This window comes from Ursus maritimus, unplaced genomic scaffold (assembly GCF_017311325.1).
Source record: "Ursus maritimus isolate PB19 unplaced genomic scaffold, ASM1731132v1 scaffold_25, whole genome shotgun sequence".
Classification (NCBI taxonomy): Eukaryota; Metazoa; Chordata; class Mammalia; order Carnivora; family Ursidae; genus Ursus; species Ursus maritimus.
The window spans coordinates 37,172,824-37,192,333 of NW_024425008.1; the positions used below are offsets into that span (position 1 = coordinate 37,172,824).

At 45.4% G+C, this 19,510-nt stretch overlaps 1 protein-coding gene and 1 long non-coding RNA gene across 4 annotated transcripts in view; both read right to left on the reverse strand.

Moving 5' to 3' along the window:
• Positions 1-9,768: 9,768 nt before the first annotated feature.
• SLC38A6 (solute carrier family 38 member 6) overlaps positions 9,769-19,510 on the reverse strand; it is a 78,810-nt gene continuing 69,068 nt past the window's right edge. The window contains exon 16 of the mRNA XM_008701243.2: positions 9,769-14,311. Coding sequence (XP_008699465.1) covers positions 14,246-14,311 — 66 coding nt within the window. The 3' untranslated portion in view covers positions 9,769-14,245. The remainder of the gene's footprint in view (positions 14,312-19,510) is intronic.
• Positions 18,569-19,510, reverse strand: part of LOC103672557 — a 9,949-nt gene continuing 9,007 nt past the window's right edge. For all 3 annotated transcript variants that reach the window (XR_005837700.1, XR_005837699.1, XR_005837698.1), the window contains one exon: positions 18,569-19,510. This exon is cut by the window's right edge and continues 1,614 nt beyond it. This is a non-coding gene — a long non-coding RNA (uncharacterized LOC103672557).

Genomic DNA, 19,510 nt, shown 5'->3' on the forward strand with positions numbered 1-19,510 from the left:
TTCCCTCAGGGAGCTCAGAAGGAAGCTCTCCCGCTGACGCCTTGACTTTGGACTTCCAGACTCCAAATCTGTGAGACGATGACGTTCTGCCGCTTAAGCCCCCTCGTCTGTGGTACTTGGTTACGGCAGCGCTCAGAAACTAATACAGAGGCCTAAGTGGGTTTTTGTCCTTCACAGTTAAGACAGCCCAAGTGATCCTGAGAGCACATCGACCTAAGTTTGGGAAGGGAAGATCCTGGCCAGGGAGGACTTTCCAGGGCAGCCCCCTTTGTGTCTGGTAGGCCTTGGGGTCTTCCTCCATCCCCCTTCTCCCCCAAGGGGGAGATTTGGAGTAGACACCCATCTTCCCTCCTGGATGGGGAGGGAGCTGGTAAGGAGAAGCCCCACTCCTGCCAGGTTATGGGCTCCATGGCCATAACCTTGGATCACTTGTAACAGTCCTGCAGGGACAACGGGGTTTACTGCCAGGAAGAGAAACCCCAGGAAGCCAACCTTTCTGCTTCTCGGGGTAGTGGGGTGGAGTGAGATTCTCCAGCCATGACTCATGCAAGGTTTCATGGGGAAGGGAAGTTAAGAGAGTCATAATGACCATACTGAAAAGCAGTTAAGCCCATTTTCATGGCAGCATTACACAGAATTAAAAACTGGACGATCTGATCCTACTTTGCGACCACAGCTGCCATGAACTAATGCACAAGCAACCTGGACGGGGTGAGCTTCGCGCTGGGACTGGGGCTGGGCACCCGGGCCTGTATCCAGGGGAGGGGGCTTTTGAGCTTCAGCAGAAAATACCCTCACCCTTCCAGTCCCTTCCCATTCCTCAGACTCCTCGCAATCACATAGGTGTCTACCCTTTGGGAGGGGACGCCACGAGAGCTGGCCTATGCCAGAGGGAAAAGGGCCAGCGCCTTGGCAGGCCAGACTTCAGAGACTCACTGTTGTCCTGGTAAGAAGAATGCACCCCCCGCCCCCGGGGGGCTGCGAGGAAGGTGAAGAATTTGTAGCCATGCCTGCCTAGAGCTGACTAGATTTTCCTGTCCCAGAGTTTTTTGAGCAACACCTCCAACAGCAGTGAGACTTGGACAGACAGCACTGAGGAAATCCTGGAGAAGTGGGGGGCCCAGCAGGGAGAAAAACGAGCTCTTTCACAGAGGACAGGAGATTGACAGGTGCTAAGTGGGGGGTGCGGGGCTGAGCCAGAGCTGTGCCCCACACCAAGACTCAGAAACCAGCTCTGGAAACTGGGCAGTCAGTACTTTCAGACCAGCTGGTTGGCTTCAGTGTTTCCATCTGTCTGCCAGCATTTATTGAGTGCCGAGTGTTTACAAAGTGCAATACTAACAGCAGAGGCAAACTTTAATATTAAACAGGAGATCACACTTTGATGTCCCCGTCTTTGAACTTAGCCTGGATGAGCAAAGGCATTCTACTCATTCTTGTAATGGAGTAAACAAGAGGCAGGAACGATCATGGAAAAAGGAACTATTCATCTGACTGCTTTCGCTGTCCTGGAGCTCATCCAAGCCCTATTTGCTTTGTGCTAACCTGGCTTCCAAAGTCAACCAACCAGCATTTGCTTCGTGCCCTGCTGAGGGCCATACAAGGATTTTTTCTACCTAACTGAAGGACACACGTGCCTGTGAGTAACCAGTAACGGCACAGGCGTTGTGGGGGAGGGCCCCAGACTTTTGAGAGCAAGGAGAAGCTTCTCACCCACTGCCTCATGCCACCCTCGGAGGTCGCCATCTTGTCCCTAAGTTATGGCAGCAGGAGGAAATGTCCTTAGAAACAAGAACAATGAAAGAGACCATATTTTCCCAGCACCCCCCAAAACCGCACCCCTGTCCCAGACAAATGCCAAAGGAGCCCTTTCCCCTCCCACCCTAAGAAGTTACTGCTAATAATTGCCAGCACCATTTGTTGAGACTCTGTGTGTCTGGCACTGTACAGTGACTCTGGTTTCCACAGTCTGCACTGCAACGGCTATCTCCCCATTTTTCAGATGTGAAAGTACAATGAAAAGATCAAATCATGGCCCAAGGCACACAGCAGGATTTAATGCAGAATCTGATGACAAAGGTTTCCTCCCAGCCCGCCTTGAAGTTGCTCAATGTTTCCATAATCAGTGATTACAACCAATTCAATTTCAAGAATAATAAATTTGGAGTGTGTCTGAAAGGGAGTCCACAGCTGTAAATAAATACTCATGGCTGTTTCTCTTGAGCAAGCTCCAGTAAATCGTGAGGAGTCACAGTTCTACCTGGAATCCATTTTTCATCCGGGACACAAGTCAGCAGCACGTGGGGCTTTCCCTGGGCATCACAATGCAAGAAGAGTGAGGCCGTCAGCACTGCTTCCTGGAATCCTGCTGTGCAGTGGCAATTTATTCTAGAAACCACGCTGCAGAGCAGGACCAAAAATAGAAATGCAGGTTTTGCATATTTCATTCCTTAATGCTAGCACTTTGACCTTGTCCATAGTGGACTGGAATGGCTGCTGCGATTAATCAAACTTTATTGACACTTGATGTGTCCCAAGTTGGCCTGAAATGCCAGGTGCCTCGAAGGTGACAGTTACCTTCACAGCAGCATTTACGTCACAGTCTAATATTTTAAGCACATTAACCTTCCTGGATGCAGTGAAGGTTTGTAAACTTCAGTGGGCATTTAGAACTAAAGTGTTCTCCAAGGCCTGGGCCATGGTCAAGCATGGGGGTTTCAACGATGTTTTTAACTGGGAAGGATGACTAAGGAGATCTGATATGGCCTTCGTTAACAACAGGTCCATTTAGGTCAATTGCTGACCCGGACGGTCTGGGCAGTCCCTCCTAGCAACCAAGGCTGGGTTCCCATAACAGTCACGAACGGGAGGCTGATGAAGCCTGGCTACCGAGGCACGGACAGACCCGATGGTGGGAATGGAAAGCACACTAAGACCCCATCTCTCTGTCCGTCCCCACTCGGCCCCTGCAGGTGTCTGACTTCCCACTTTCAGGTATCCATCCCGTCTAGTTAGTACAGTGCTTCCCAAATGACCATTGCAGTCAGCGGCAGAATAAAGGCGGCTGATTTTTCATACATCAGTTACGCTCCATGGAAAGGACTCCCTTTCCCACTATTTGTCGCTGTTAAAGTAGGCTTTCTTTTAGGAAGGATGATGATGCTAGGTAGGAATTTGATTGCTTTTTTAAGGTTCTCACTTAGCAAAATAAGAAGTAAGCCCTTTGCCAGGGGCTGCCAAAATGTTTGCAAATTTCACTGCTCTTAGGAGCCTCTGCGTTAGAACATTCTCAGCCAGCTTGCCGTGCGGGTGCAGGTAGTGCGTGAAGTCCAGACGGCTCCCGTGACAATGAGCTCGTGAGCTCCTTTTCCTCCAACAGGTGGAAGCCTGACTTCCTGAGTTCAGTGGGCGCAGGGAGGGCTGGCCCTGGGAGGCAGGGAACCAGACGGCACGCTGAGAGGGGAGGCAGGCAAACCTATTGCATTTACTTTGTGATTTTGCCGAGGCTCTAGCTGCCTCTCCACCAAAAGAGATGAAAATGAATCCCCTGAAGAAAGAGAAGGGGAACTGGGCAGCTTACAGTGTGGAAGGGAAGTGTTATTATGGATGATTTGCCGGCCTTCAAAACAGACGGGCTCTTATCGGGGCACCTCTCATCAGTGTCTCTAGCTGTCCAAAGCCCTAAAAACGAGGACATTGCCTCAAAACGAAGCAAGAACAAGTCTACGTAGTACTTGCTGTTCCTCTAGCCTGGAAAGCTCTTCCTCAACCTCCTCCAGCTTCCGAGGCCCAAATTAAACTTCTTCCTGAGACCAGTCCCAGCTTCCCGAGATGGCCCAAGCGCCCCCTTTCTCTGGGCCTCCAACACTCTCCATTCATACTTCTTCTGCTACAGTACTGCTCATTTTTACAAAGGCCATTTGCTTCTGACTAGGGAAACAAAGTTAAAACGTTGGAACTTCAATAATAACTTAGGCAAGGCTCGCTACATGCCTGGCCCTCCTCTCAGCAGTGCACAGACGTCAACGCATCGATCCTCTCAGTAACCCAGCGGCTCCGCAAAGCCGGCATCAGTCTCCTGCCTGGTCTTCCTGCCTCTGGCCTGACCCAGTGCTGGCCGCAGTCGGTGCCTACTGCAAGGAGTGGGAGTTACAAGACGGTTGGATTGCCTATATCAGGTGTTGCCAAACCGAGGAATATGGGGCTGGTCTAGATAATGTTTGAGAGTTTTCTCCAGCTGCTCGATTGTGGGAACATTAATGAACTTGCACACTCCACAGTCCTATTGAGTTGTTTGTATAAACGTATCAGTACACTCATAATTTACCAATTGATTGATCATTGACTGATAGCTACGGGTGGGTACATAATTCTATCACCACCTTGGATCTTCTGAAGTTATAGGAGTGTCTACAAAATTAGTTACGTGTGTGTGAGTCCCAAAAGGATTAGCAAATTAATATATTATGCCTGTGTCAACACTTCTATTTTTAAACTAAACTATTTACTTACTTAACTAACTTTTGGCTTTACTGACAGCTGTTAGTACAGCAAACTGGTGTTTAATGAAGCAAGAAAAATAATAAACCATGTTGATGTTATTTCCCAAGTAAGTGCTTTTTAAAAACATCTCTTTGCTGGGAAGGCAAAACGGAGCTGGAGAAGATCCAAAGAAATGCAATAATATGGTCAAGAAAATGGAATAATTTCTATGTAGCCAAAAAAAAAAAAAAGTTATTTTTCCTGGAAAGATGAAGGATGAAAGAAAATGTGATAAGAAGCTATAAAATTGTGAAAGTTACACAAAGAAGATAAACATGGAGAGTTATTTCCAAATTCCAAAATAACAGAATCATTTTTTCCTTTCTACCTTAGAGATCAACATAAATATAGGTGCCTAAAAAGAAGTGTTAACTGCTTACACATTGAGAAGGAAGATAAAAAGCAGCACTAACTTTTTACACAGTGACAACTAGTAAAAGATATTTGGCTTAGAGGTGGATGGATGAAGGCATTGTAGTAAATTATGAAAACAGTATGTGGGAGGAGGGACGTATTTCCTAAGTTGATGAGGCAGACACTGTGGCCAGTAACCATGCCCTCTACCTGTCGTTCCTCTAACCAAATGTTATACTGGACAGACCATGAATCAATGTACTGATATTTGAACTTACACTTCTCCCTTTCCTATTGTGTTTATGTATCAGATGATGACTTTTATTTTTGCTAGGGCATATATAAAAATTTTCCCCTGCTGACCAGTTTCATTGCATTACTATTCTATAAAAACAATCATCTTCTAATAAAAGGTCTTATTTTAGTGACAAATGATAGTCCTTCTTAACAGAACTACCAGCAGGATGCCAATTAATGCAGAGGCTCGTTGGCTGGTCTTATAGAACATTAGTCCAAGCTTTGTCTTGGCCACACACATCTCTACCCTTCTTCCTCATGATTCCAAATCGCTGAACTGCCATGTGTTCCAGATGCAACAGCCATGCAAATGATCCCTCTGCTCATAAACTCACCTTGGGCTGTGGACATTGAATCGTGGCACCCAAGCCATGAAGGTGCCCACAGGGACATTTTCTAACACATAAAAGAGGACCATGAAAAGGGCTGGGACCCCTTTTTGGGTTCTGGCTCAGCGAGCTGTTGCCATTCCTCTGGCTTCTCCCAACACAGCCTTCTCTTAGTGGATAATCACATCTCACCCTTTAGAACATGTGATTGATATTAATGTTGCAGCCTTGCCTAGCAGGGCGGCCAGCTTTCCCATGGCTGCTGGATGAGAGTGGCGTATGTCCACAGAGCACAGACTGTGCCAGCATCTTCAGGTCCAAATAAAATCTTGGAGATCTTTGCCTTAAATGGTAATTACTCTGGCAAAGATCCTTTATACCTTGCTCTAAATATTATCCTTCCAAAGCAGAAAATGACTCTGTGGAAAGTCTTTTGTGTTGAAAGAGAAGGAGAGGAAGACGGGAAGGAGAGGAAGAAGAGGAGGAAGAAGAAGAGGGAGAAGAGGAAGAAGAAGAAGAGGAAAAAGAAGAAGAGGAGGAAAAAGAAGAAGAGGAGGAGGAGGAAGAAGAAAAGGAGGAGGAAGAAGAAGAGGAGGAGGAAGAAGAAGAGGAGGAGGAAGAGGAGGAGGAAGAAAAAGAGGAGGAGGAAGAAGAGGAAGAGGAGGAAGAAGAGGAAGAGGAGGAAGAGGAGGAAGAAGCAGCAGCAGACACAGCAGCAGCTTTAGTAAAGGCATAGGAGCTTTGGAGATAGAAAATGTATATTTTTACAGGCCATTGTGAAACCGACTTGTGCAGCCAATAACTATTTCACATACCCATTTGCCTCCTTCAGAGAACTTCCAGGATTCAGGATCCCAAACCAAATACAGTCGTATGTGTTCCCAAATTATTTTTCCTCAGAGTTAAAGAGAAACTCCCATAAAGCCCTACTTTTCCAGGATGCAGCACCCTCTCCATGCCAAAGGAAAAAAACACATTTAAAACGGTGTTTCTCAATATTAGGAACATTATGGATATGAAATCTTAGTCCAAATCCCGATGGTCATATAAAACATGTCACAGAATAGTGTTTGGGGGCATGGAGGAGTGTTACAAAATAAATATTTCCCCATCAGAGCACACTGGGAAATGTTTGCTGACACCTACACTCAAACCCGGCAGGTTCCCTCGGAAGAGTTTGGCAAAGAACAGGCCCCTCCTTAATGAGGTGCTGGAATTGGTTAAAAAATTTAATATTAATTTACAAAAATGGTGCATCTTAAAAATCAGAACTGAGGTCCGCCTGGGGGTGTCTGTGTGGGCTGTGTGGCTCTGGGCTTTCAATCTGTGAAATGTCTTGGGTCAACCAAGGATCATCGCCTTGTGTTGGGTCGCATCATTCCTTCTGTTTCTAGAGCAGTCTGTGGAAAACATCAAGATTTTTTTTTTCTTTCTTGGAATTTTTGTCTTTATTTCCCCTCCTGGAAAATTCTTTCTGAAACAGTTGATGGTTTGTTTCAGAGGATTCCAAGAGATTCCTATTTGCAAGGGCCTTGGGAGCACAAATCAATAGGTGTGGTAATTGCTGGTTCCTCTTGGAGAACGTTTCCCTCTACACACCCTCTCGGTAGTCTGCACTGCCTGGTCCTGCCCAGATGCTTCAGGGAGCCTCATCTGCCCTGCCTCTGGCTCGCCTCTGTGGCCAGCTTGAAGAGGGAGGACCACAAGGGTGGTCGAGGGCTCTCCCTCCCCCTGCCCCCCTCCACCAGGAGGTTGAGCATTCTGATTTTCAACCACTCAGGTGCTCTCAGTTCCAGATTCAGTAACTTCCCCTCCAGCTTCCATGTCCTTAACAGAATCCCTTTCCCTCCTTACACACATTCATATACTCACTCAAATCACACAAAAACTCTGTCTAGTTCCATGGTCTTAATTTGTAAGTGGAGTGATGGTTGCAAATTAGTTATTATACTGGCCCTTCCAAGGCAAACCGCATGAATTTTAATCCCTTAAGATTCTGTATTTCTCTTACCTCCAATGCTGGAATTTCAAGGCACCAGAGCAAACGGGCAAAGTTTCAAGGCAGGCTGGCCTTTGAGCATTCTTCCAATCACAACACCTGCTTTGGCTGCTATGTTCAGATCACGGGGGTGGGAGTTGTGACACTATCTGGGACCCAAATTAGTCTACATATTTTAACACCATTTCAATCAGAAAAGATTTTTTTTTTTTTTTTGGAGAGTTTGGGAGATGAGAAACTTGACAAAACAATTCTAACATGTATTTAAGAGAATAAGTACAGGAGAATAGCCAAGAAAGATTTTTCAAAGGAAAAGGAGAGGGTACATGCTTGATTAGATATGAAAACATGAGTTCCGCTTCTGTCCAGTGTGTCAAATGCTGAAAATAGTGCCTTTCCCATCCTCACAAGCACAGAAAGTCAGATAAACTACAAAACCATAAATTTCCTTAAACCCATCAGAAAGCTATGCTCATATAGAATCAAAATGCCTGAAATCTATGGAATGACAGCCCCTCCAAGAAGAGATGGGACATATGCAAGGGCTTTCTTGTGGTTGTGAATATGAACCAGGTGCCATATGAAGAAGAAAGAAGAAAGAAGAAGAAAGAAGAAAGAGGAAGAGGAAGAAGAAGAAGAAGAATTTAGCTAAAAATTGTAATAAATTGTTAAAGGCTAAAAGTGGGCTAGCATGAGAGTATAGCACCCCTGGGAGTTGGAAATACAAGTGGAATTTACACCCACCTGCAAGCTTTCATCAGAGGCCTCCACCCATTGCTTGAGAAAGGATTAAAAGTAGGGCAAGAGACCAAAGACACCCCCCTTTGTGGTGCAGGGCTGCGGAAGGGAAGCAGCATTGCTGCGGGAAAGGCATGGATTTATACCTAGACCCTTTCCCCCTTAAGCCACTGGGGAAAGGCAGTAAACGCTGCTGCACTGGGCCACAGATGAAGACCCATTTTTGCTGGGAGAGGCTAAGAGACCCAAGGAAAAAAAAAATCCTCTATTCCTAGAAAAGGGGCAGGAAACAGTCGTGGGCCCAAGATCCTATAAGAAGTCTCTCATCAGTGGGAAAGGGACAGGACACATTCTCCTGCATAAGACAGAAGACATAGCTCAATTGCCACAGGGAGAAAGGGCAGAATTTCTGAGTAAGCCCCACTCTGGAGACTCAGATACACAGGGCCAGGCTGGGGCTGCACCAGGATGAAACCCACCCGCACTTCCCAGCACCCAGTAACAAGTAACAGCAGTCCACCCCACAGGCTGGGGGCAAGAGCTTGGAGAAAGAACCTTTCTGAGGCAGAGATACAAAGTGAAGGCTGAAATCTGAAGCTGAAGAAAGAACACAGAGAAAACCCTCTGATACCCCAGTCATGATCATAAACATAAGGTAATGCTGAAAGAATTTAAATCTGGTCATAAACTGAATATAATCATAGCAAAAAACAAAACAAACAAAAAACAACAACAAAACACAAAACAAAACCCAAGCCCAGCTCAAATCCTGCTATATTCACTCAATCTAACAGAACAAGGTAAATGCCTATTTCTCCAGCACAAATACTATTTACCTTAGCTTTCTGATCTACGCACAATCTTGCCTCAATAAAAATTAGAAGAAACATAAAAAAGCAAGGGGGGAAAAAACCCCAGTCAAGAGACAAAGTAACACAACCAGACTCAGAGACGATCCAAATAGAATTATCAAACAGGGAATTTAAAATAATATATTAATATATTAGAAGCCTAGTGGAAATGATGAATATGTATGAACACATCAAAATTTTTATCAAAGAGATGAAAACCAAAAGAAAGAATCAAGTAGAAATGTCAGAAGTAAAAAAACATAGTAAAGAGGAGGAATGCCTTTGATAGGCTCAAAAATAAATTAGACACAGCTGAGGAGAGAAACAGTAAACTTGAAGGTAGGTTAATAGAAATAACCAAACTGAAACACAAAGAGGGGGGAAAAAAAAAGCCCAGAGAATCCAAGAGCTGTGAAACAGTATCAAACACTCTAACTGGAATTCTAAAAAGAGAAGAAAAAAAAAAAGGAAGGAAAGAAGGAAGGGAGGGAGGAAGGGGAGGAAAAAAGAAAGAGCAAAAGAGAGAAAGAATAAGAGAAAAGAAAGAAAAAATGAGACAGAAATATTTGAAAAGGTAGTGGTCACAGTTTTCCAAAACTAAAGACATCATGCTGAGAACTCCAGGCAGGATAAATACAAATGAATAAAGACGCCAACACACCAAGATGCATTATATTCAAACTGCTGGAACTGGATTACACATACAAACGTCTGAAAACTTCGACAATAAAGAAACCTAAAGAAAGATCCAGATGGTTTCATTGGAAAATTCTATCAAACATTTAGAAAAGAAATTAGCACCTATTATATGCAATATAGTCTAGAAAATAGAAGAGAGGGTAACACATCTCATTTTATGAGGCTAGCATTATCCTGACATCAAAAGCAAAGATAGTTTAAAAAACTATTAACGTCCCACATGAACATTGGTGCAGAAATCCTTCAAACAATTAGAGATATATAGAAAGAATACAGGGAATAAACACCAAGTAAACGATAGACGGATAAAATTGCTCATGTCAATATTGGAAAAGTGGAAATTTGGGTGGAAAAATAAAGAATAATACATCATAAACAAATGGAGTTTATCCTGAGAAAGTAAAACTAGTTCAATAGTAAAAATTGTCTTCTGCCATATGAACAGCATTGTTAAACACAAATACATCGTTACTATTTTTACTCTTGTCGTTTGTCTTTTTAGAACAATTGAAAAATTTGTAATGTATTTTACCTTCAATTGTTCAATTCTCAGTGCTCTTCGTATCTTTGTTTCCATACATGTTTCTGCTTGAAGAACTTCAACATTTCTTGTAGACTGCATCTGTGGGCAGTAAAGTTTTAGTTTTCTTTTTCCGAATTCTTGCCCCCCAATTGGTTAGGGTGGAGGATTTTGGTTTTTGTTTTTCTGTTTCCTTCCCTCGGTTTTATCAAAGTGCTGTAAGGAAAACGAGATTTTGTCCCATCTCCTGCAGATGAAGGCTTTTGTTCCAGAAGGGGCAAGGAGGGCTGGGAAGATAAGGTTTCAGGTCCCTCCGCAGTGACTGTTTTTCCCTTCCCCAGACCTGCCCCACAGAGGGATTCTTTCTCAGGACTCGGGCCAGTCTTCTGTGAGTGCCTGATGGGCTTCATGGAGAAAAGCCTGCAAACAGACTTAAACTGTTACGTCCCCACGGGCTCACACTCCCTCACCAGCCCACACTCATTCTCCACTAATTCTTCACCTACTCCAGGTGGCTCCTGTTGGCCAGATCTGCACCCGGGGAGGCAAGGGCTCGTGGCCTTCACTTCTCCACACGCCCCCACGGATTCTTAGATTCCAGCCTAGTTGCTTGCCCTGTAACCTCAGCTCTTGGATGGGTCCAAAAAAACGAGTAAACTTGTAGTTTGTCTGGAGTTTCTTTGTCTGCTTTAGCAAGAGTGGAGGTGACGTTCCTTCTAGATGTCTGCACCTTGAGCTTTTTATTAGCTTCTCACCTGGCTAGCCCACAGGGCCATTTCATTCCTCAATGTGCTTTTCACGCTCACAGGAATGCCTCAGAGACAGCCACACTAGCACGACGTGCTCCCGTTGGCCTGGAGGGAGCTTCCTTCCAGGAGCCAGGCCTCCCCTGTGCAGAGCCAGCGGTCCAGCCGAGGAGGAAGCCGAGGTCCGAAGTCCCGCGCTGGGAAGGGTCAGTAGGAAGTCCGGCTTGCAGAGAGGGCAATGAGGATGCAAGCCGCCCCCTGGGTCCCTTCAATTTCCAGGCTCTGTCTCAGTCTTCAGTGCCTGTTCGTGTCCTCCCGGCTGTCATCTGGGAGGCTGGGACTGGCCCCCATCCTAGCAGCTTCCCCACATGTAATGCCAAGAGCTCCCACTTTGCATCTGGGGGCTGGGGCCGGTGGACATTGTTTCAGCTGTGGCAGGTGAAGATAATGTGGTTGAGAAGCCACGTTCATTGGCAATAGAAAACGGGATCCAGAAGATACCATGTGTTCCCACTCCGCACTGCGTATCTTTTTAGGGGTCTGAGTTGCTCTGGCTTCTAGCTGGTTCGTTTGCCTTGACTCTCCAACAAAAAGGAGGAACAGGGCAAAGAGAGGCACACGCTCACCTGTTGTATATATGGGGTCTGTGTCAGTGTTGAAAAGGAACAGTTGATTTCTTTCTTTCCTTTTAGTGAAGAGCTCATAGGGGCAGCTGAGCAAGTACCGCACTCAGGGCTGCCCTTCAAGGTGAAAATCACCAGGCTCTTGCCTTCGAAGACTTCGGTGCTTTGTGCGTATCTATCGAAGAGACTGTTTACAGAAATGCCCTAGAGGAGCACTCTGTTTCTTCATAGGGTTTGAGACTCTCAGTTAATTCATACTTGCATCCCACATTCACCTCAAAATACCCCTAAAGGGGCAGATTCCGTTATCTAAGCTTCACAGATGGGAAAATCGAAGCTCACAGGGAGTGACTCACACAGTCACTCGGCTCCTAAGGAGGAGAGACGTCTTGGAGCACTGCTAGAGTGCCTGTGCGTTCACACGACGGCGGGAGTTTACGGGCGAGCCACTTTCTGCAACCTCCGTCCTCGCCCCTGTCCCTAAGCCGTCCTCTTGGAGTCTAGGCTTGTCTCTCAGACAGGAAACAAGAAACAGATGATGTGCTCAAAAGGAAAGTGTGGAAAAGAAACTTTACACGATGTAATAGGCAAGGTTTAAGGAAATCACTGAGGGCCAGTGAAGTACCCGCCCGGCCAGGGCACGAGTCCGCTAGGGCTGCCGTAACGAAATAGTACAGACTGGGTGGCTTCAACGCTAGAAATGTACTTGCTCGTAGTTCTGGAGGCCAGAAGTCCAAGATCAAGGTGTTGGCAGGTTTGGTTTCTTCTGAGGCCTCTCTCCTTGGCTTGCAGATGGGTGAACGTCTTTCCACTGTGTCCTCACATGGTCTTTCCTCCAGGCATGTGCATCCCTGGTGTCTCTTTGTCCAAGTTCCCTAATCTGATAAGGACGCCAGTCAGATTGGATGAGGGCCCATCTAAGGGCCCCATTTTAACTTAATCACCTTTTCTAAGGCCCTATCTCTGAGTCCAGTTATATTCTGAAGTTTTAGGGGTTAGGGCTTCAACATAGGAATTTGGGAGAGGGCACAATTTAGCCCATAACAGCTAGTAACAATGAAGGAGAGGTAGTTATCATTACCCTACGACTGAAGGGGCCAAGAGGAAGCCCCCGGCAAGAATGGCGACATGGAGAGGGCCACCTGATAGGAGTTGCACCTTTGGTAGAGAGGTGCAGCTAAGATGGCCTGGCAGAGAGGGGGTGTGGAGGGGTGATTACCCTGACATCACTTTCCTCTCCTTTCTGACTTCTCACGGGTGTCTTTCTTTGGCTGAACCCAATGGGAAGCCAGAGGCAAGCGAACCCACTGACACAGTCCACAGGGGTCCACCTCCCTGACTGAAAGCAGGGTGGGAAAGGGTCAAGGGGCAAGTATGAGATACTCAGCATGGCTTACAGACTGAACACTAAAGTCTGCCCTGAAGCAATGGTGATTTACAAGAGGCACGTCCAATTGCCTGGTTTTTCAATTATTCCTAGGCATGTTCAATAGTGAGAGAACACTGGGAAAACAACTATGTCTATAGGGTCATTCTGAGGAGACCTTTCCCCAGAAAACAGTCTTCGGAGATGTCTTCTCTAGGGTTGGGGCCAGGGGTGTACATTACTTAAGCAGAGAAGGGTCAGGGATGACGGGCATTCCCACCCTCAGAGCCCTTCCAGTCAGAGTCCAGGTGTGTTCATGGCTGCATCTGATCACGCCTCTAGGCCTTTACCTGTGCCACTCCCTCACCTGGAGTGCCCTTCACACTCCTTTTCACAGGCCGACTCTTACTTATTCTTCAAGAGGGGCATCCATTCCCAGAACCCTTTCTTGGACTCTTGGGGCCAGGATAGGTGCCCCTCAGTGAGCTGCCATGATAGCCAATGTTATCCCCATTGTAACGCTTGTTTGCTTGACTAAAACAGATGCTCACAGAATGAGAAAGCCCACTGGGGGGGGACCCATGGCAACAGGCCTTGGTCCAAAATCTAAATCAAGGCAGTTGGCAGGACTGAGGGACATACTCTGAACTTCCTGTAAGGTAAGGAGACTCTTATTGCAGATGTAATAGTTTTCTTGTTTTAGCCATGTGCCAGGGGTCAAGAGCAAGTGATGGTGGTGGTCACCCCAAGATCTCAACATTTTAATATGTTTTAGGCAGGACACTGCATATACGAGGGTGGAGTGGGTTGTCCATCTGTCTATCCATTTATCCATTCATCCATCCATCCATCCATCCATCCATCCATCCATCCATCCGTTGAAGCAGACCCAGGGGCCACTGTGCTAGGAGGTCAGCAGGTTCAGAAGAGCATAAGCGGTGGTCCCTGCGCCGCCATTACTGCCAGCCGAGAAACAGAGAGAGCGCATGCGCGCGTGGGGGATGACACAGCACTACCGCGTGCTCCTCTGCGGCGGCTCGCCGAGGCCCACGCTGCCTCGCGCGGGTTGTGCTAAGTGGTACAGCACTTCTCCACGGTTCTGTAGCCTGCCTCAGTGCTTCAGAACTGGCCTTGGGAATCCGTCCTCCATCCTGACTCTGACCGGCTCCGACCTTGGCCAGTTAATCTCTGTGAAGCGATCTCACCGTCTGTAGAACGGAAACAATAGTGCCTCTGGCATCGGATTGCTGTGAGAGTAAAATGAACAAGTAGCACAAATTAAATACTCAGCAATTGCCTTATTTTATTGACAAAAGTACTTAGGGATTCAGAGAAGAATCGCCATGGGCTGGGTGGTCAGGAAAGGCTTGGCAGGACATAGAAACTTGAATTGGGCCTGGGAAGGTGGGTTTGGAATGTCTAGGAATGGTGAACAAAAGGATGGGTCAAGCAATGACCCCAAGACACTGGCCAAACGAAAGTCATCCCCCAGCCTCTGGGCTCAGACCCTTGTCCAACTTACTTTGGTTTTTATTCCTCAGTCGAGGCTCCCACGTCAGGCAACCACCCCCTCACAGCCCCAGCTTCCAGGTCTGGCTAATTCCCCTTCTGCTCAAAACCTCCGTGATTTGCTACATGCCATGTGGCCCTCTAATTCCATCCCAAGGCTCCAGAGGTGCAGATCTGCAAACCAGCGTGATTCGCCACCAGTGCTGGCTTCCCGTTCAGCATATAAATCTACTGCCTGGGATTACCTCATGCCAGAAAACCGAAATCCAAGTCAGATGGTTAAAGCATTAATAGCAGTGAGTGTTGTAAAGACTCAACAATGCAAACCTTCCCAAAATGAACCATCCTGACCTCCCTTGCGCTGACAATGCGTGTGTGACATCATGTGTAAATGAGCCTTAAATTTGAACCAGGTGCCGAGAGCTGTCTGGCGTCTCCTGGCTGCTGTATTAACCACTAACATGCACAGGGGGATTCTGAGGCAGTAAAATGAAGTAAACCGATGGCAGTGACCAGCGCTGGGCCGCAGCAGCTGTGGCAGTGAATATTCAAATCACGCCCACCCTGTTGGGCCCAGGCCCCCAGGCCCTGTAAAGCTTATTTCCGGAGGGCTGGGGAGCCTGGGGAATTTGGCTGGCTTCACTCAGTGACAGAGCTCCTCCATGCAAAGCAATCCATTCTGACTCGATTCCCAGGCTTGATTCTGAGCTGTTTTGATTTGCATCCATAAGGTAGGACTCTTCAGAGTCCTGAAGCAGCAGCTGGTGACAAAGTTGGTCATGCAGGGACAGGCACCCTAAGAGACATTTTTGGAGGGCACAAGTTCCAAAGGAAGACGGCCAGCTCCAAATCCTCAGGTGCTATGGTTTCTGCTGGGCTGGAACCTGGAGATAGAAGCGGGCCTTTGTCTGTCTGGCATCACAGATTCCCTCAGCTGGGCCTCTCCCCATAGCAGGTTACATGACAACCAGGCTCTAGAGACCACTAAACAAAATTTGGAGGGATGGAATTAGGCGTATATGTGACCCACCGTTGTTAGTTGTAGCTCTGAGAGAGTGGGTGAAGCAGGGTAAAAGTGAGTTAGGAAGAAATTAAGCCTGGATACAATTAACGGTTTGGTTTTTTTTTTTTTTTTTTTTTTTAATGCTGTTTGTGGTGCCCAATCCCAGGTTATTAAGAGCATGACCATGTTACTAGCTTGCATTCCCATCATCACTAGAAATTGGAGGCCCATAGAAACTGGAGACACTGAGGATAGAAAGAAGGCTTATGAAATAATTGCTGTCTTGGTGGGGACTATTCTAGAAACTCTATACATGCTGGTGAAAAGAAGCTGGAGCCAAAAAGAGGTGAACACCCACACTCCACAGACCCTATAGGTCTTCAGCCCCAAAGAAATCCTGTGTTGTTGAGGGCAAGGTTTTAAACCACCAACACTCACCAAGTGCACTGCACTGTACTGTGAAGTGGGGGGTGGGGTGGGGGGGGGATGGGAGGCAGGTCCCGGACAGAGGATATAAAGGGACTGCTAGAGATAGTACCTTTCTTAAAGCTTATTACAGTGTGGTTAGATGTAAATATACAAGAATTTGTATACTTCATAATGTAAAGAAAGTAAATGTAGCAGCAAGATGTTAAGGATGGGTTTCCTGAATAATGGAGCAAATAGTTTCATGATGTCATAGTCTTACAAGTCCTTCCAGAAGAGGCAAGTATTGAGTTAGGTTTTGAGGAAGAGGAGGAACTTTTTTGAAAGAGAACACAGCATGAATGGCTTGTGCAAAAATGTGGAGGCAGAACCCTTGGAGAGTCCCTTAAGATGCCAGGGGTCTTCATAGGATCTGAGGGCATGAGGAATTTCCCACAACTCCAGAAAAAGTTCCTGGTGCTCCCTAGAGCTGAGACTTGGAACGAATTAAGTGTGGGTTTTTAGATGACCGGCCCTTGAAGGCTGAAAATGTTTTTTTTCAGAGCTTTTGGAAGATAATGATGGGGATAGTCAATGCAGAGAGGAAATTAAGATCACTTTTGGAACATGTCTTATTCAAAAGCCCTCAACCAAGACTCTACCTTTTGTTTGATTTTAAAGTCCAAACTCAGGGGTGCCTGGGTGGCTCAGTCAGTTAAGCGTCCAACTCTTGATTTTGGCTCTGGGGATCGTGAGATCAAGCCCCATATCTGACTCTGTGCTGTGCGTGGAGCCTGCTTAAGATCTTCTCTCTCCTCCTCCCCCATCCCCTCCCCTGCTGCTCACCTGGGTGTGTGCTCTTGCTCTAAAAAAAAAAAAAAAACTTCTCTGGCATAAAAAAAAAAAAAAAAAAAAAAAAGTCCAAATTCAGCCTCTCTTCCAGAATTCTCTACAACCAGGATCCTACCCTTCAGCTTTATTTCTCAGACTGTTCATTACATCTTTACTCCTGACAAAATTTTTGTCATTTCTGAAAGATACCTTTTACTTTTTTATGCATTTATTTTCTTTCCAAGTGGAAATGTATTCTTCCCATATCATCTCTACTTTGGTTGTCCTGCAGTTTTGCTCAGCTGTTACTTCCTCCGCAAAATCTTTCTCATTCACCTAGAAGGCCATGAGCCTCCATCCCCATGAACTTGTCCAGCAGAGCTTCTAATGATCCTATTACTCAACAAGCTGTGTCATTCCTTCAACAAGTGTACAATGACGTGTAGTGCGCACATGGCATGCACTATGGCCAAACCCTGTCCTCCTGGATATTACAATCCTAGTTGTTGTATACGGTTTGCCTCTATTGGGTTGTGAGCTCCAGGAGTGATTTACCAACTAAAGGATAATTACTATGTGTACTGAATGATGCCGTGTACCTACGTGACAAAATCATCCACTCACATATGAGGTTGGAAATGGAGATTAAGAATTTTCTCTCGTCAGAATAAAGTTCTAAGTTGCTAGAGTATGGTTCTCTGACTTACTGAAAGCAAGTTTCTTTTTGTTTTACTAGTGAAGTGAGAACATTGTGAAATGTTTAAGTAACTGAGTCTGGGAGTGATTAGACATCTTTTGGGGGATTTGATTGAGAAAAAAAATCCGGGAAAACCATTTTTACTTTGACATTAAAATGCATGAATGTAACTATTTATTTAGTCTGGTTAGCTAATAAGTTGAGAACTATTCTGGATGAGTGAAAGCAAAGAATTTATTTGAATGCAAATGAATGACAAATCTTTAGACAAAGACATGGGGAGTAGCCAAGTATTTTGCTTCCCTGTGAAATGTAAATATTATCATGGTATAATCATTACTGATTGACTCTCGCTATAACATATAAACCTATGAAGCTTTATAGTGGAAATGCTATTTTTCCTAAATGCTGAAAAGTCGGCCAAATTTTGTAAATTTGTAAACCACAAATTATTTAGATATTTTTCCTTTTCAAAGTTTAGGATCAGCAATTACTGGGGAGAAAGCCAACTAAAAAAAAAGAGGGGGGGTATATGGCAAGTTTTTAATAAATACAGGCCTATTGAATTTAAAGGATTGTATTACATTCTTATGCTGTACTATGACCTTCCTTTTTCATATTAAAGGATAGGGATGATAGGTGGCAAGTTTTTTCCTAATGCCCTCCATCAATTTGCAAAATAAAAAGTTGGCAATCTTAGGTCTAAGGATCCCAAAGAAATCCAAAATCTGGAAAACACTGAATCAGATCGCTGATGGTCTGAGCTATATTTGGATTTTTATTTTTTTTTTTATTTTTTTTTATTTTTATTTTTTTTTAAAGATTTTATTTATTTATTCGACAGAGATAGAGACAGCCAGCGAGAGAGGGAACACAAGCAGGGGGAGTGGGAGAGGAAGAAGCAGGCTCATAGTGGAGGAGCCTGACGTGGGGCTCGATCCCGTAACGCTGGGATCACGCCCTGAGCCGAAGGCAGACGCTTAACCGCTGTGCCACCCAGGCGCCCCCTATATTTGGATTTTTAAAAATTTTATTTGTAGAGAGTCACAGAACACAGAATTGGATTTCTAACACTGTTTTTATGGTGTCTGAGTTTCCGCAAAGTGATTGACAAACATCGGAAAACATTCCCGCTCTACCAAAAGCCCACATACCTTTCCTTTGCAGAGAATTTCCTCTGAAATACTTAACAAAAAAGAAACAATAATGCTGTGGCAATAGACCATGACTCAGAGGACAAAGAGTGGGCCCAATGCTGTCTGGCTGGTGTGACAGAACAGACTTAGACTCACGTGCAACGTTTCAATGAATAAAGCAGCTTTCTATACAGTTGGTGTTGACTACGTATCTATTATTAAGCAGAACATTTTTATTGGAAAAACTCCAACAGCCGGATATATTTAACCATTAGCAGGATAGTTATGCACACAAAAACTTGTTTACATTTTGGATGTGTGACCTTGGGCAAGTTATTTAACTTCCTAACTTCTCTAAACTTTAATTTCTCATCTATTAAATGGGGGAATATAACTGTACCTACCTCAGATGACACGTGATCATGCACTTTGGCCTTGTGCCTGGTCCATCCACACATGGACCTGCTCATGACTGGTATATTACTTTATGAGACTGATGACCTCCCGTTCATTTACAATATCAAACTCCCTCCGATATAAACAGAGAACTGAGTAAGAGAACCAGGGAACTACAAAACTGGTCTTCACTCTTTCCTCACGGGGGTGCCCTTCCCTAGGAACTCCACTCCTTTTGATTCCTACTTTTATCATCCAACTAGGTGTGGGGTCAAGGGGTTCTGATCTCAAACACAAAACGCCTTAGGTTGATACAAGACACTGGGAGACCAGTCTCTGAACTACCACCTTTGGTTCTAGAGAACCCGGGGAGAGGACTCTGAGGGGAAGTGTTAGAAGCACAGAGCTGCCCCAACCCTCAAGATGTACTTCTTTCAAGCTTGGTCTTTTGTCTTTAAGAGAGGCATTT